The following is a 15,121-nucleotide window of genomic DNA, read 5'->3' as shown; positions in this document are numbered from 1 at the left end:
TAGCTGTCTTCAGACACTCCAGAAGAGGGCGTCAGATCTTGTTATGGATGGTTATGAGCCACCATGTGGTTGCTGGGATTTGAACTCTGGAGCACTCGGGTGCTCTTACCCACTGAGCCATCTCACCAGCCCTTGGGATAATATTTTAAGGTATCATTTTACCTCAGTGTGGTGGCACAGGCCCCTGTCCCTGCAGTGGCAGGTAAATCTCCATGAGCTGAGGCCAGCCTGGTCTATACAGTGAGCTCCGACCAGGCAGGGTTACATTGGGACCACCTTTTCAAAAACAAATAAAACAACAACAACAAAAAATGATTGTGGGGCTGATGAGATGGCTCAGCGGGTAAGAGCACCTGACTGCTCTTCCAAAGGTGCAGAGTTCAAATCCCAGCAACCACATGGTGGCTCAAAACCATCCTTAACGAGATCTGACTCTCTACTTCTGGAGTGTCTGAAGTCAGCTACAGTGCACTTATATATAATAAATAAATAAAATCTTTAAAAAAAAAATGATTGTATTCAACTTCATTTTGCATTTGTGTAAGTGTCCTGGTGCCTTAGAAAGTCAGAACTGGAGATAAGGTCGGTTTGGAACACTATATAGACGCTATAGGTGGAGAATCAGGAATCTGAGAAGTCTGGAAGCCAGCTTTAGAAAAGGTGTGTTTGACTCCAGAAGTTTTTAAGACTTTCTTGGCACAGGTGAGTCCTGGTGGCATCTTCCTGCAACTCTGCATTTCAGAGAGCAAGGCAGGAGGACCTTGAGGTCACCTTGAGCTACAAAACCTGTTAAAGGTTAGCTTAGGACATGGGATAGCCTGTCTCTAATAAAACACACAAATCATCGAGCAAGCAAACAAAAACCGTTAGAGAAGACCATGGAGAATTGCTGCTGGACCCCCTGGAGGTTGTCACCCCATGGAGACACCACTGAATCTACCCACAAGCAACCTGCAGGGATGATATGCACTTTAAGGTGGCGCACAGAGATCCCTTGCCTTTTTTTTTTTTTTTAACTGTGCACTGGTGTTTTGCCTATATGTGTGTCTGTGTGAGGTTGCCAGATATCCTGGAATTAGAGTTACAGACAGTTGTGAGCTGCCAAGTGGCTGCTGGGAATTGAACCTGGGACCCTCTGGAAGAGCAGCCGGTGTTCTCAACCACTGAGCTGTCTCACCAGCCCTAATTTTTTGTTTGTTTTTTGAGGGGGACAGGGTTTGGCTATCCTGGAACTCACTGTGTAGACCAGGCTGAACTCAGAGATCCACCTGCCTCTGCCTCCTGAGTGCTGGGATTAAAAATGGGTGCCACCACCACAGGGCAGTCCCTGCTCATCTTATTCAAGTGAGTCTGGCTTGATCATGTTAAGGGTACAGTATTACTAGTTGGAAGCCAGCATGGTCCACAGTGTGAGTTGCAGACTAGCTCTGGATGCGTGCCCATTCTGTACTCATAAAAGAAACAACCTGTTACAGGCGCTGCCTGTAATTTAGTGCTCAGTGGCTCAGTGGCACGTCTTCATGTATTTGCACCTAGCCTGTCTACTCCAAGAATCTCAGAGCAGCCTGCACTGCTGATACTGCTCCTGAGCATATATCCACTACACTACAAGGACATGTGTGCTCCACTATGTTCATGACAGCTTTAATCTTAATAGCCAGAAACTAGAAATAATCCAGATGTCCTTCAACTGAGGAATGGATACAGAAAATGTGGTTCATTTATACAATGGAATACTATTCAGCTATTAAAAACAAGAACATCATGAAATTTTCAGGCAAATGGATGGAACTAAAAAATATCATCCTGAGTTGAGGTAACCCAGACCCCAAAACACATGCATGGTATGTACTCACTGATTAAATGGATATTCGCCTAAAAGTACAAGATACCCAAGATATACCCCACAGACCCAAAGAAGCTAAACAAGGAAGGCCAAGGGGCTTGAATCTCACTTAGAAGGGGGAATAAACTAGTCATAGAAGGCAGGTGGAGGGAGGGAACTAGGTGGGAGAGGGAAATGGGGGTGTGGTGGGGGAGTGTCAGGATCAAGTGTAGGGAGAAACAGGGGAAGGCCAGAAAGCCTGGAGAATGGAAATCAGCAGCTGGGGGGGGGGGGCGAGTCTCTAGGAAGTCCCAGAGACCTGGGATGGGGTGGGAGTAGGTGTGGGGTGTGTGCGGCTCGCCAGGAGTTAATGCAGGTGACCTTAGCTGAAATACCTAACAGTGCGGATATAGAACCTGAAAAGGCTCTTGTTGCTAGGCAGGACCCCCAGTGGAGGGATAATGACACCAACCAACCCACCCATAAAACTTTCGACCCCAAATTTGTTCTGGCTAAAAGAAATGCAGGGACAAAGATGGAATAAATCAATAACTGGGCCAACTTGAGACCCATCCCATGGGTAAGCACCAATCCCTGGCACTATTAGTGATACTGTTATGCTTATAGACAAGAGCCTAATATAACTGCCCTCTGAGACAGCTGACTGAGACAGATGCAGATGCCCACAGCCAAACATTGGACAGACGTCGGGGACTCTTCTGGAAGACCTGGAGGAAGGATTTAAAGTCCTAAAGGGGATAGATCTCCAGAGAAGGACCAACAAAGTCAACTAACCTGGACCCCTGGGAGCTGAGACTGAGCCACCAACCAAACAGCATACGCAGGCTGGACCAAGGCTGCTGGAACATATGTAGCAGTCAAGCAGCTTCGTCTCCAAAGCAGCCGGTGGAATCCGTTCCCCAACAGGTCCGCTTTGTCAGCCTCAGTAGGAGAGGTTATGCTTATCCCTGCAGAGACTGGGTGTGCGCGCGTGTGTGCGTGTACGTATGTGTGGGGGGGAGGGGGAGGATCTCAGAGGAGAGGGGGATTGGGAGAGACCCTATGAGGGGGAAATGTTTGGGCTGTAAATAAATAAATAGACCTTGTCTCAAACAACGTGAATGTATGGGTGAATATACAAACTAGTAACTGAATGAATTTTTAAAAGGCCTGTGGGATGGCCCAGAGGGAACTGCTCTATCATTCACAGAGCACCACCGAGAATAAGAAATTAGAAAATCTTATAAATGAGGGGCTGGGGAAGTGGTCGGCAGTTAAGAGTACTGGCTATCCTTCCTTACGACTAGGGTTCAATTTACAGAGTCCACACAGTTTGCAAAGCTGCCACTCCAGGTCCTGGGAATCCAGTGCCCTCTTCTGGTCTCCACAAGCACCAGGGGCACACAAAGAAAACAGACAAACAGACAGACAAAATAATCACATAAATAAAATAAACACACCTTAGAAGCATTTTCTAAATGAAAAGCATTGTGGACATTTAATCACAAGATTGTCCCAGTCTGCTGTGCATAAATAAAATACCACTTAGAAATTAAAAAAGAAAAAAGAAAGAAAGAAAAGGGAAAAAAAAAAAAAGCAGGGTGGTGGTGGCACACACATTTATTCCCATTGGATAGCAGAGGCAGGGGGATCTCTAACTTTGAGGCCAGTTTGGTCTACAGAGTGAATTCCAGGACAGCTAGGGCCTCACAGAGCAACCCAGCCCTCAAAACAAAACAAACAAAAAAGAAATCTGGGATAAATGATGTAAAAACACCATTTACTTTCTCCTATTTCATGAACACACAGTGAGTAAATGCCTTTACAGAAAATCGCCAACTCTACCTGCCAAAGCAATGTGCTTTCTTTGTAGCCTCTGCATTATGAGCCTCTGGACAGATGCTGAACTGTATTCCTTTTCCCAGGCAGACCCCTTCCTCCATCTCCTACTGTAGAAGGCCACATATCTTATTCTACATGATCTACAGTTTCATTGTGAGCCGAACAGGCAAAAATGGGTTCTACAGAGTGGTGCTTCACATTGAAATCTAGAAATTGTTATCTTTAACATTTTAATTTAAAAGAGAGTCACCATTAAAGCATATCTCTCTCTCTCTCTCTCTCTCTCTCTCTCTCTCTCTCTCTCTCTCTCNCTCTCTCTCTCTCTCTCTCTCTCTCTCTCTCTCTCTCTCTCTCTCACACACACACACACACACACACACACACACACACACACACACTTGCTGGAAGCTTGGCTAACTTTTTGCATAAAAGGTAACAATCACTGAAAGCCGATGCTAGAAAGGGCAATTTAATTGAAAAGCATTTTTTTTAGATGTCTTAGATGCTTAGAAAGTAAAATCCCTGAAAACTAAAGTTTAGCGCTTTTTATATAAAGAGAAGATACCACACAATTCTCTCTTTAACACCTAATTCAAGACCACATCACCAGAAGGGTCACGACCCGGCCCCTGCTGGACACGGTGGGCCACGCTTGTTTCAGGGGGAGGTGGGAGCAGGGCCCAATCAGTGCCTCTGATTGGGGCTTCCCAGGGCTTCCTCCCTGGATAATGCACATGTACCGTCTCCACTAAACTAAATCAGATTCTCTCTTCCATCTCTTGTATTCTGTTGCATCTATGGTTCCTGATTTCTTTCCTAGGGTTTCTGTCTCCAGAGATAGAAACTCCCTTTGGGTTTCTAATTCCTTTGGGTTTTCTTTATTGCTTCTACTTCCCTTTTTAGATCTTGGATGGTTTTGTTCAATTCCATCACCTGTTTGGTTGTGTTTCCTCTTTAAGATCTTCTACCTGTTTAGCAATGTTTTCCTGTAATTCTTTGAGGAATTTTTGTGCTTCCTCTTTCAGGACTTCTACCTGTTTAGCCGTGTTCTCCTGTATTTCTTTGAGATACTAATGCCCTTCTTAAAATCCTCTACCAGCATCGTGAGATATGATTTTAAATCCAAATCTTGCATTTGCGAGTGTTGGGGTATCCAGGACTCGCTGTGGTGGGCATACTGGGTTCTGATGATGCCGAATGGTCTCGGTTTCTGTTAGTAAGATTCTTACGTTTGCCTTTCGCCATCTGGAAATCTCTGGCGTTAGTTGTTAATAGCTGTCTCTGGCTGGAGCTTGATCCTCCTGTGATTCTGTTAGCCTCTGTCAGCAGTCCTGGGAGTCCAGCTCTCTCCTGAGTCTCAGTGGTCAGAGCACTCTCTGCAGGCAAGCTCTCCTCTGGCAGGAAAGGTGCACAGAGGTCTGGAGCTCAGCTCTGCCTCCTGGCTGAAGATAAAGGCCCGAAGGGACCCAGTCCAAGAAGCTCTGTTGCTTCTGTGGCCCACGCGCTCTCCTGCGTGGACTGGTCTCTGAGAGACCCCGGATACAAGATGGCGATCTCACCTGAGTCCTGCGGTCAGAGCCCACTCCTCAGTGATCCTAAGATCCTGCATATGTTAGGGCACCTGCAGCATGTAGAGTCCTCTGGGGACCTTAGAACCGTCAGCCCAGTTTGTGCCCAAGATGGCACGGGGCTCACGCCCGGCCAGAACAAACTGGTCGGGCGGGTTTCCTGTGTCCCTGTTCCTGCTGGCACAAGCCACTCCCAGTTGTTTTGGAACAGATGTTGTGGTCCACTCACAAGTGATCCTAAGATCCTAGGTGTGCTAGGGCACCATGGTGAGGAGAGTCCTCTGGGGGAGCTTGGGACCGTCCTGACGCTGACCTGAATGAACCCCAAACTAAATCAGAACAGCAACTGTAATGCTGTCTCTCCTCACACGCTGGCTGCTCACTGAACAGGATAGTCAAGACATAGTCAGCCCTACTTTGGCCCTCCTGGCCCATTCTTGTGTCTTACCTTTAAAATAGTGTTGAGGACTAGAGATGCTTGGGTTTGTAAACAACATCACCAACAAAACAGTAACCTAAATTAGTATTGAGCTTCAGATTCCAAGTTACCCTCTCCTGGCAGGTGACAGCTGCCAAGGGAGGGAGAATCTTCTAGAAGGTGTTTGCAGTGGTTAGGTTCCCTTGCTCCACGGAGAGCCCCACACCCACGCACAGCACTAACTGAGCTTAGTATGCTAGTAAAAACAAAACAAACCATGAAGTTCCCGATGGCACGCCATTGACAGGGATGCAGGGAGCTGGAGGGAAACTGGAGGAGCGGTCATATACGCAAGTATGGAATTCTCAAAAAAAAAAAAAAGTTTTTAAAAAGTACTTGAAAAGAAAAACCCAGAAATGTGCCAACAATGATGAGGGAAATCTCACAGTATCTCCTCCTCTGGATGATGAGCTACAGGCTACTGAGAGAAGTAGTCATCTTCTCCAGGGGCCAGCTCCCCAATGGGCTATCCATCCCTAAAAGCATTACATCTGAGCAATACTAACTGGACTCCGCAGGTTAGGGGCACGTGTATGTGCCCATGCATGTGTGTGCATGACAATAGCTGAAGGGTCATGAGTTTGAGTGAGCATGGGGACGCTTTAGGAGGAGGACTTGGATGGACAACAGGGAACCATGTGAGACAGGGTGAATACAGTATGCATTTGGGAAGTCTCGAAATCTTTTAAATGAAAAATATATAAATATAAAATTACACGGTTTGAGGCAAATCTGTGGTCATAAAGACAGACAGTTTCAATGGGAAGACACTGCAAATGTGCTGGAAGACACAGCTGTCCTGAGAGGGCACAGCATGCACTGGTGGTTACAGGGTACAGGTGACTGTGTCCAGCGAGACCCATTAGTCTGCACTGCTCATCCCGTGCATTTTTCCTATTTAAGGCAAAAATCACTAATCATGAGACTAGAGTACTTTGGAATTTCTAGAAGCTCCCACCTTATTCAGAAATTAAAATGAAACACGTGCTGTTGGTGTATTAAAAGTGCTTTTTACTCTTTAGGGTGACAAATTGAGGCAGAGAGCCATGGGCAGAGAGCCTGCTTACCTGCTGAGCAACGAATGCCAACCCACTTGGAGTAATGGTTTTTATTCCATGTGGAAAAAGTACAGTAGTTGTGCAGAAACAAACTACATAACGAAAGAGTAAGACTGTCACAAATATTAAGGAAAACAATAAATAAGCCATAGTAACTGGAGCAGAACTCAGAGAGAGCTTATAAAAACGGCCTAGCTGTTTGTACAAAGCACTCTGCACACAGGAACAGACACACTAAATGACGCGGCAAGGTTCCTTTTCGTACAAAACCTTAATGATGTTCATAGGAGCATTCTGCAAATATAGAACTTCCTTCTCCCCGATTCTAGAAAATACATTTCACATCTCAACATATAAAATGCTCCCCCCACCTCTCTCAAACCAGCATTTGAACATCTTCCAATAACACCATTTTCATATAAAAATACCTTAAGCCAAGGTTCATTCCTGTACCTTATCTTTACAGATGAAAAATATGTCACTTGGATTTAAGTAGCACCTCAGAGGTGTCCATACACGGGAGATAAAGTGCCATTGCGGGTATACTGTTACAAGCCGTGATAATGCATCGTTCAGTGCGGCAACCAACATGATGGAGTATACAAAGAACATGCAGAGAGATGGCAGGGTTCTGTTGTTTGTCTTTAGATGAACTTCCTTTGAGTTATATTTACAAGCCTGAATAAAACGGGCTAGCTATTTATATATATATGACACATGACTATGAAATAACGGGCTGCGTAAGGAAATCAAAACTGCCACCCAGACCTCAAGGGTCCTGTCTGAACACTTTTCCTAGAGGACATTAGAGGCTTGTTTTGGGGACCGTCACTGTCCAGAATACTTGGAATCAGTTAGAGCTAATTTGTAGCCGCCACTAAGAGTGCTCATCTTGGTACTTTTGCACAACTCTGATCTGGACACCAATCAAAATTCTAGCTAGCCTGTTCTCTTATCAGCCACATGGTGAAACATAAGTATAGTTCTAAAAAGGGGGCTATAAAAATACTCCACAAATGACCATATCATGGAAGTAGGTGTTTGATCCTCTCGAGGAACCAACAAGATACTTGGCTGTGCTTGTATTTTGCAGATAAAAGTCACATTAATATCCAGCTAGAAATCACTCAGGTTGCGATTTTTACGTATATGTAAGGACAGGTTTGACTTAAGGGATCTGTAACTTAAACAACCCCCCTCCCCATCTTTTCCAGAATTTTCCAGATATTATGTCAGGAGTTAAAAATTTTTACCAGTGGATTTTTTTTTCCTTCTTCTCTAAGTACATGTGCTTTTACACGGAGCAAACCAAATAATCTCCCAGGAGAACGGCATCCTTTGATGTCTTCTTGGCAGCCTTTAAATCGCCAGATATAAGCTGACAACAGTGTTCAATGCTGTTTAGTACATTTGCTTATGGCTGATTTCTAGCTACTATAGTTTTATCCTACAGTTTTAATATGTCAATGGCATCAGATCCACCCAAGAGGTGGAAAATATGGCTAACATGTAATTTTTATTACGAAAAAAAAAGACATTATTTATTACCACGAGCCAACAGACTGCCTCCAGATTCTACACAGGGGTTGCTTAAGGCTCACACATTGGACTCTATGAATGATCGCTTTGGTTTCGCTGAAGTGAGGTGGCTCCTATGGGCTTCTGTACTGACATGAAGTGGCTGCTTAGAGACGCCCTCTGGGTAGAGATGAGGAACCCCCTTAGTTATCCTGGTGTCTTGACAGAGGGCTGGAATTTGGCACTTGTTCTCTTCCAGCTCCTTCACCTGAGCCCCATTGTGGACACCCATGCTCAGGGGAGGAGCTGAACACGGTTTGGCCTGGCTACAGTATCCTCCCGGCTTGAGAGTGGGCTTCTCAGAGTTAGACTGCAGACCAGCTGCAGTGGCTGTGTTTGTCAGTAGCCCCTCTGCCACCGGGCAGTGCCAGGAGCGGTTCGGAGGATTGCTTTGTTGCTGGAACCTGGCGGTCTTGTCCATGATGCCCATGAACGGAGTGTTGCGGGGCCTGTGTTCGGCAGTGCCACCCTGCACCTGGGTTGTACCTTTATCTCTGATCCGAGAGTCTGGTCCTTGGACCTTGAATCCGTCTGAAACGCTACTGCTTGAAGTCAAACTACTGGTGGAACTTGACATCTTTATGCTGCTGGACGGAGAGCCAGAGGAGCCCGAACTAGAGAGGGAAGCCGGGTGCCGCACATCGCTGCAGCTCACTGGTCCGCCCTGGTTTGGAGGAGCCATGTCCACGGCCACAGAGGCGTGAGCCAGGAGCCTCTCGGCGGCTTTGACTTTGCTCGGTAGAGGATATGCAGTGCCACTCTCACTGCGCTGCAGCTGGAGGCTCTGGCTGGGGCCCAGCCGATCCCCGAAGTGGCCACAACCAGTTCCTGCAGTGAAGGGACCTGTTCCCTCTAAATGCTGGCTTCTGTTCGGGGCAGGGGCTGCAGACACTCTAGCCGGCATCGGACTCGGGGGAGGGTTCTGAGAAGAGACTCGTATTTTTGTGTTACTGTTTCTCATGCTAGATTGCCCAGAACCCAGATGTTGGTTGGTCTTCACTATCTGTGCCTGTTTGGTAGGCTGCATAACCAAGCCGGACTGAGCTACAGTCTCTCTCAGGGACTTGCTGATTCCTGCCCTGCTCTGTGGGGACGCTGACCTGCCTTTGGACTGTAATCCCTCTTGAAGGTTGCGGATATACGGGGAAGGGGCAGATGGTGGTGGTGGGGATCTGGGAGTCGGGGAAATGGATTCTTCCTGTGAAGAAGAGGTTTCTTCCTCTTCTGCCTCCTCAGTGGGGAAGTGGTCCTTTAAACTAGAGGCTGGCACATCCTCTTCGTTGTCCGAGTCATTGGCTGGAGCTGGCGGGGGACCCTGCTGCTTTTGCTGCTGGTTCCTCTGGAGTTGCTTGCACTCTTCTTCAACACGGGCCAGAAGCCTCTTGATTTCCTGATTGCTGGGACAGAGTTTCACAGCCTCCTGCAGGTCAGCCAGAGCTGCCAGGAACTGCCTTCGTATGAAAGTGTAAGATAAGATTAGAGGCCACATCTGAGCAGGCTCTCTCTGGATGCACTGTCCTTAAGCTAGCTGTCCTCAAAGGGAAAGGTGGGAGGTCCAGGGACTTGCTGGGTAAGTCCTGGTTGGCCCAGAGTTGCTGAGCTGAGAACAGTGCTGTACTCTATCTAACCCAGGGCTTGGTGACTCTGGGCCTCTGATCTATCTATAAAGACGCCAGGGCAGAGGGTGCCGGAATGCTGTCCCTCTAAGCACTGGTTTCTGCTCGAGGCCCTCTCTGACCCTCCTCATGTCCCTTTCTAACTCAGAGTTCAGACAACCTCATCTGCTCCTCTGTCACCCCTCTTTGTCTGTCTCATATGACACAAGAGCTCAGCAGGTGTTCTGGTACAGTGGGGAAGATACCAGAATGTCAAGAAAATGAACGTTAGCCACTAATAGTAACACCCACGGCCGTGCCTCTTGGAAGCCACTGGTTTTTATTGAAAGGAATGAGAAGTGTGTAATAACTCCGATGAAGGGAAACACCCTCAAACTCAACTAGCAGATTTGACCTCCCAGAGAAATGCCCCAGTAGTCACGTGGGTGACCCCAGCCAGTACCTGCTGTTCCTTTTCGCTCTTGCCCGGGCATAAAAGGCTTCGTAGGATTTGGGTTTCAATTCCAGAGCCTTTGAAGCGAATTCTTCTGCCAAGCCAAAGTCCTGGTAGCAATGGTTAAACAAAGTCAGAAGCAGCACTGCGACAGGGCTGTTTCCTAGGAGCTCTGCCCTAAGGGTAGCAGAGCATGGGGCCCTGCGGGGTCCTGGGGGCAGGGCAGGCACATTCCCTTACCCCACTCCCCCGCACTTGTTTAAGATACATAATCAGAGCTTATGACTGTCCTTAAGCATCCAGTACAGAAGCAGCAATTATGGCTCAGGAGAAAGCAGCACAGCTGCACACAGAAGGCAAAGTCAGCAGGGGATGGGCCAGGCCAAGAGCCCCTTCTGTGTGTAGGCCAGGCGTGGGCCCCCAGGGCAGAGGAGTTACACTGAGGCTGGGAGCGGGCTGGGGGCGGGATTAGGATTAGGGGTGGGGCTAGGGGTGGGGCTGGGAGCGGGCTAGGGGTGGGGCTGTGGTGGGGGTGGGGCTAAGGGTCGGGGTGGAGCTGGGGGTGAGGCTGGAGTGGGGTGAAGTTCAAACATCAGTAGGAAGAACTACAAAATGTCTACTACTAACAAAGTGCAAGTTGACCACTACTGGTTATAAACTGGGAGTATTTACTAAGCAAACCCAAGGACCACAAGACAGGTCAACTGTATGGACACTTGTCTTGGACTTTTCTTGAATGTGGAGAGAAAAGATCCTCAACTGTTGATAACCTGGCAGACACAGCTGGCAGGGACGGGCACAGCCTGCATTTGCTGATTTTACTGAAGCAAAGGAAATTCGACCTAAGCACATTCTATCAACCCAAGTGCTTTCCATCAGCATTTGGTGAGGTGGATGTGGCTGTGACCTATGAGAGGTCCCTGAGAGCAGCAGGGACCCCCATAGCACCCCAGTCAGTCACAAGACTGGGCCGAGGGCCTGGCCCTCACCTACTGCCAAAGAACTGGGAAGGACAACAGCTCCCGGCTTACGTTTGTTTTCCTTCGGCATCGCGACAGATTGAGATAGAGGGAGACTCTCAGTTCATTGAATGGCCTCATGTCTTCTCCGAGTCCTTCCCGGGGGAACTTCCGCAAGGCATACTGGTACCTCTGGGCTGCCTCCTTCATCTTCCCTTTCTACGATTCGAAAAGCACACAAAGTTATTCCTTCCCAGGGGACTCTAAGATGAACCACCATGCTGAAGGCCATTCATGTAAAAAATCTTCACGGCGCATGAAAAGGACCCGGATGACAGGTGTCTTAGTAGGAACCGGGTCTGAGTCTGAACGATCTCAGACTGCATCGTCCTCACAGGTTGTCACATGGCAAGGAAAAAGATGGCTCAGCAAGAAGGTGCTTGCGAACTGCAAAAAACAACCTCACTAAGTCTCCACCTTCTGCATCTAGTTATCTTCTCACATCTAATTTCACCGTTATTTCAAGAATCATGTTTCTCTGAAATACATTTTAATTTCAAGTATAATAGAAACCGGATTGAAAAAAAAATGTTGTAGTTTCTAAGGCAGGTAGCACCTCATGGATAAACCTGCAGCTTGGTGTAGAATAGTAATTTTTTCTTTTAGAAGCACCGAAGAATTGGCTTTAAAACTGAGCGCCACACACAGCATACCACTCTCAAGGCCAAAGGAACCCATTTGCTCTGTCAGCCTCGTTGCACAGCGGGAACTGCTGCCTGCTGGAAACGGCTTGATATTTCTGACATAATTACCTAGCAGAATCTATATTAAAACCACTTCAAAGCCACAACAGTATACACCCTGAACTCAATTTCCAACCGACTTCAAGCCGGGAACCCTGCTGGGTCATGCTATACGCCTAGTTATTTGTTACTATGAAAAAACCAACAGCAACAAAAAAGAAGCAAGAACATAGCAAATAAATCTCCCCAGTAGTGAAAAGGATTAAAGCGGTCATAATCTTGGGTCCCTCCCCCATACTCTTAATTCTACCTAATTACAGGTTCTTGAAAGAACAGTCATCTATGCAAATGACCTACCCTGCTACCTAACCCAGGTGTGGCCACCCCCCACCCACAGGCGTGTATTTACAGTTGTCCTGGGGCACAGCCACACTCCCTTGCCTGTGGATCTATAACCCATGACTACCTCTGAACCAGCAGTGGGCAGGCTAGTCTACACACACCGCAGAGCCTGAAGCACACACTACTGCCCACCCACCATGGAGCTAAACTGACAGCTCTTTGGAGAAATTTTAAAGTCAAATTTATAAAGTTGTGGGCCTTATTTCCATTTCTGGGGGACCATGGAAGAACTGGAAAAAAATTAACTATCTTTTTGAGTAACTGAGAATTTATTACTTGTCTATATTAAGTAAAAAATATCAGTAAAAACACTTTAAAAAATGCCCAAATTTGAAGAATTAAGATCTGAAAGGTAAAAGGTAGGGGGGGAGGGATCATGGTGATACTGGATGGTTTTAATTTCCTTTTTAAAGATTTATTTATTTTGTATACATTTGTGTGAGGTAGGCACACACATGCCACAGAACACATGTAGAATTCTGAGGACAGCTTATAAGACTCAGTTTCCCCCTCTATCAGCAGGGCCTGGGATTCAGGGTTGGGCTGCCAGGCTTAGCGGCCAACAACTGCAGTTCCTGCGCCATACTCTTTCCAACATCCTTTCCTACCGTAAATGCTTCTTGGTGCCTTTTGTCATGCACCTCCCGACTAGGTCCAGGGCCATAACTGGAACTTTGAAAGGCGGGGAAAGCCAAGGGACTTGGCTATGCCAGCTGACCCTGCAGTGGCTCTCCCGCATGCCTTAGCCACCGCCTGGAGTATCAGTAACAACTGTCCTCAAACACAGAGAGGTTTTTTCCCATTAGGGTCCCGCTGTTTGGAGATGAACAGGCATCTAGACAAGAGGTCACGCTGGAACGTTTTGGGACTTCCATTCTTGCAGAGTTCCTGCCCTGCATGGCCACAGCACGGGAGACGAGCCACGTACCTTGTACATCGCATTTCCTTCCTCTACCAATTTCTGCAAAAGTATAATCAAAATATCAGGCTTGGAAGTGGCCATCGCCCAAGCGGCATTTCCTGCAAAATAAAACAGGCTGTCAGGGGTGCTTCCTCGGCCCCGAGGAGCAGCTCTCTTCTGCAGCCCCCCCCCCCCCCCCAGTACACGCTGCAGGAACTCATAGCAGGGCCAGTGCTGGTCTGGGTCTCAGTGCTTCTGGCTGCAGGGCACTGGCAAGCTGGTTAAAGCGTCTCAACTATTGTATCCACGGTAGCCCCCGTGAGGAATCACCGATGCCCACAAAAGCTTTCCTTACTTAGTTCTGCTAACAGAAATGAAGGTGCTCGCCTTCCATGGACAGCATTAAACCCTCAAAGGTTCCTTCCTCATTTCCTGCAACACCCAGTATAGTGGGAGGCCACTGTCCTGAGGACCCTGTACTCTTCTGAGGTCCTAGCCTGGGTCCCCTGTCCCATCCCTGTCTAGCTTCTCTTTTGGTCTACACTGGCTATAGTCTTCTCTCTCGCCCCTGACCTCGCCTTGGGACACTGCTAGGCCACTCCCGTGTTTGTTTGTTCCTGTTGTTGCTGTTTTTCACGTAAAAAGATGGCATCCCCACTACTTATGTACAGGATCAAGGTAAAGATGGGAAAATGCTTAATACCGGGACAGATTGTTCTCCGTGTAGCCCCCATACCCACAACTACTCATGGTCAAAGGGCCTGGAGAGCAAACAAAACCAGGGGCACTTCGGTAATCTCTGCATCCATGCAGAATCTGTGTGATGCTCTGCTAGCCACATATGTGGGTCTCCACACCACCCCCATGTATGCCTGCTCCTGCTCCAAGGACCTCCTCAGCACTTCCTTCTCAGAAATTGTGTGCACTGGAGCCACGACTTTCTCATCAAGCTGTCACTGACAATTCCAGGACAGCAGCTGCTCTTCAGAGAACCATCTAGGGCTCTCTGAGCTATGGATGCTCAGTCTATTTGCATTTAAAACAGAGTCTAAGTGTGTTTTGGAGGAGAATAATCTTCATAGGCCTATGCATTTGATTGGTTGGGCTCCAGTTGGTGGAACTGTTTGGGAAGGATGAGGAGGTGTGGCCTTGTTAGAGGATAAGTTCTATCTGAAGCTTCATGCTTCTGCGGTAGATCTAAGCTCTCAGTTACTGCTCCAGCACCATGCCTGCCTGCCTGCCTGCCTGCCTGCCTGCCTGCCTGCTGCTACACTCCCTGCCATGGCTATGGCCTCACCCTCTGAACTGCAACTCCCCAGTAAACTCTCTCTTCTGCAGGCTGCCTCAGCTCTCATCACGACAGTCAAAAATCAAGACACTAATACTTCCTGATATGAGTGTCCACTCATGATCCCAGACTGTCCATCACCCTTAGCCTCCGTTCTTTACCTACCTGGAAAGAATGCTATAAGCTAAAGGCCAGCAATATGGCTCAGCAGCTGGAAGCACTCGCCTCCAAGGCTGGGGAATCCATGAGACAGAAGTAAAGAACTAACTCCTGTGAACTGTACTTGGACCTCTGTGTGTAACTTGTATTCATGCATACAAATAATATGTCATTTTTTAAAAGAGGAAAGTCATGGGCAGTTTCAGTTTTCTGGATGTCTGTGATTAAATGAGACAAAAGTGAAGAAGTGGGAAGGCAGAGAGAGAGAGAG

The 15,121-nt window shown here is 47.5% G+C and overlaps 1 protein-coding gene across 6 annotated transcripts in view; it reads right to left on the bottom strand.

The window, feature by feature from the left end:
- Positions 1-6,806: 6,806 nt before the first annotated feature.
- The window catches only part of Tanc1 (tetratricopeptide repeat, ankyrin repeat and coiled-coil containing 1), a 233,173-nt gene continuing 224,858 nt past the window's right edge, over positions 6,807-15,121 (bottom strand). For all 6 annotated transcript variants that reach the window (XM_029536846.1, XM_021192512.2, XM_029536845.1 and 3 more), the window contains 4 exons: positions 13,431-13,522; positions 11,430-11,576; positions 10,408-10,508; positions 6,807-9,800 (listed from right to left, as the gene is read on the bottom strand). In XM_029536846.1, the coding sequence (XP_029392706.1) occupies positions 8,369-9,800; positions 10,408-10,508; positions 11,430-11,576; positions 13,431-13,522 (1,772 nt within the window). In that variant the 3' untranslated portion in view covers positions 6,807-8,368. The remainder of the gene's footprint in view (positions 9,801-10,407; positions 10,509-11,429; positions 11,577-13,430; positions 13,523-15,121) is intronic.

Source organism: Mus pahari, chromosome 3, assembly GCF_900095145.1.
Source record: "Mus pahari chromosome 3, PAHARI_EIJ_v1.1, whole genome shotgun sequence".
Taxonomy (NCBI): domain Eukaryota; kingdom Metazoa; phylum Chordata; class Mammalia; order Rodentia; family Muridae; genus Mus; species Mus pahari.
This window is presented reverse-complemented; position numbering and strand designations above follow the sequence as displayed.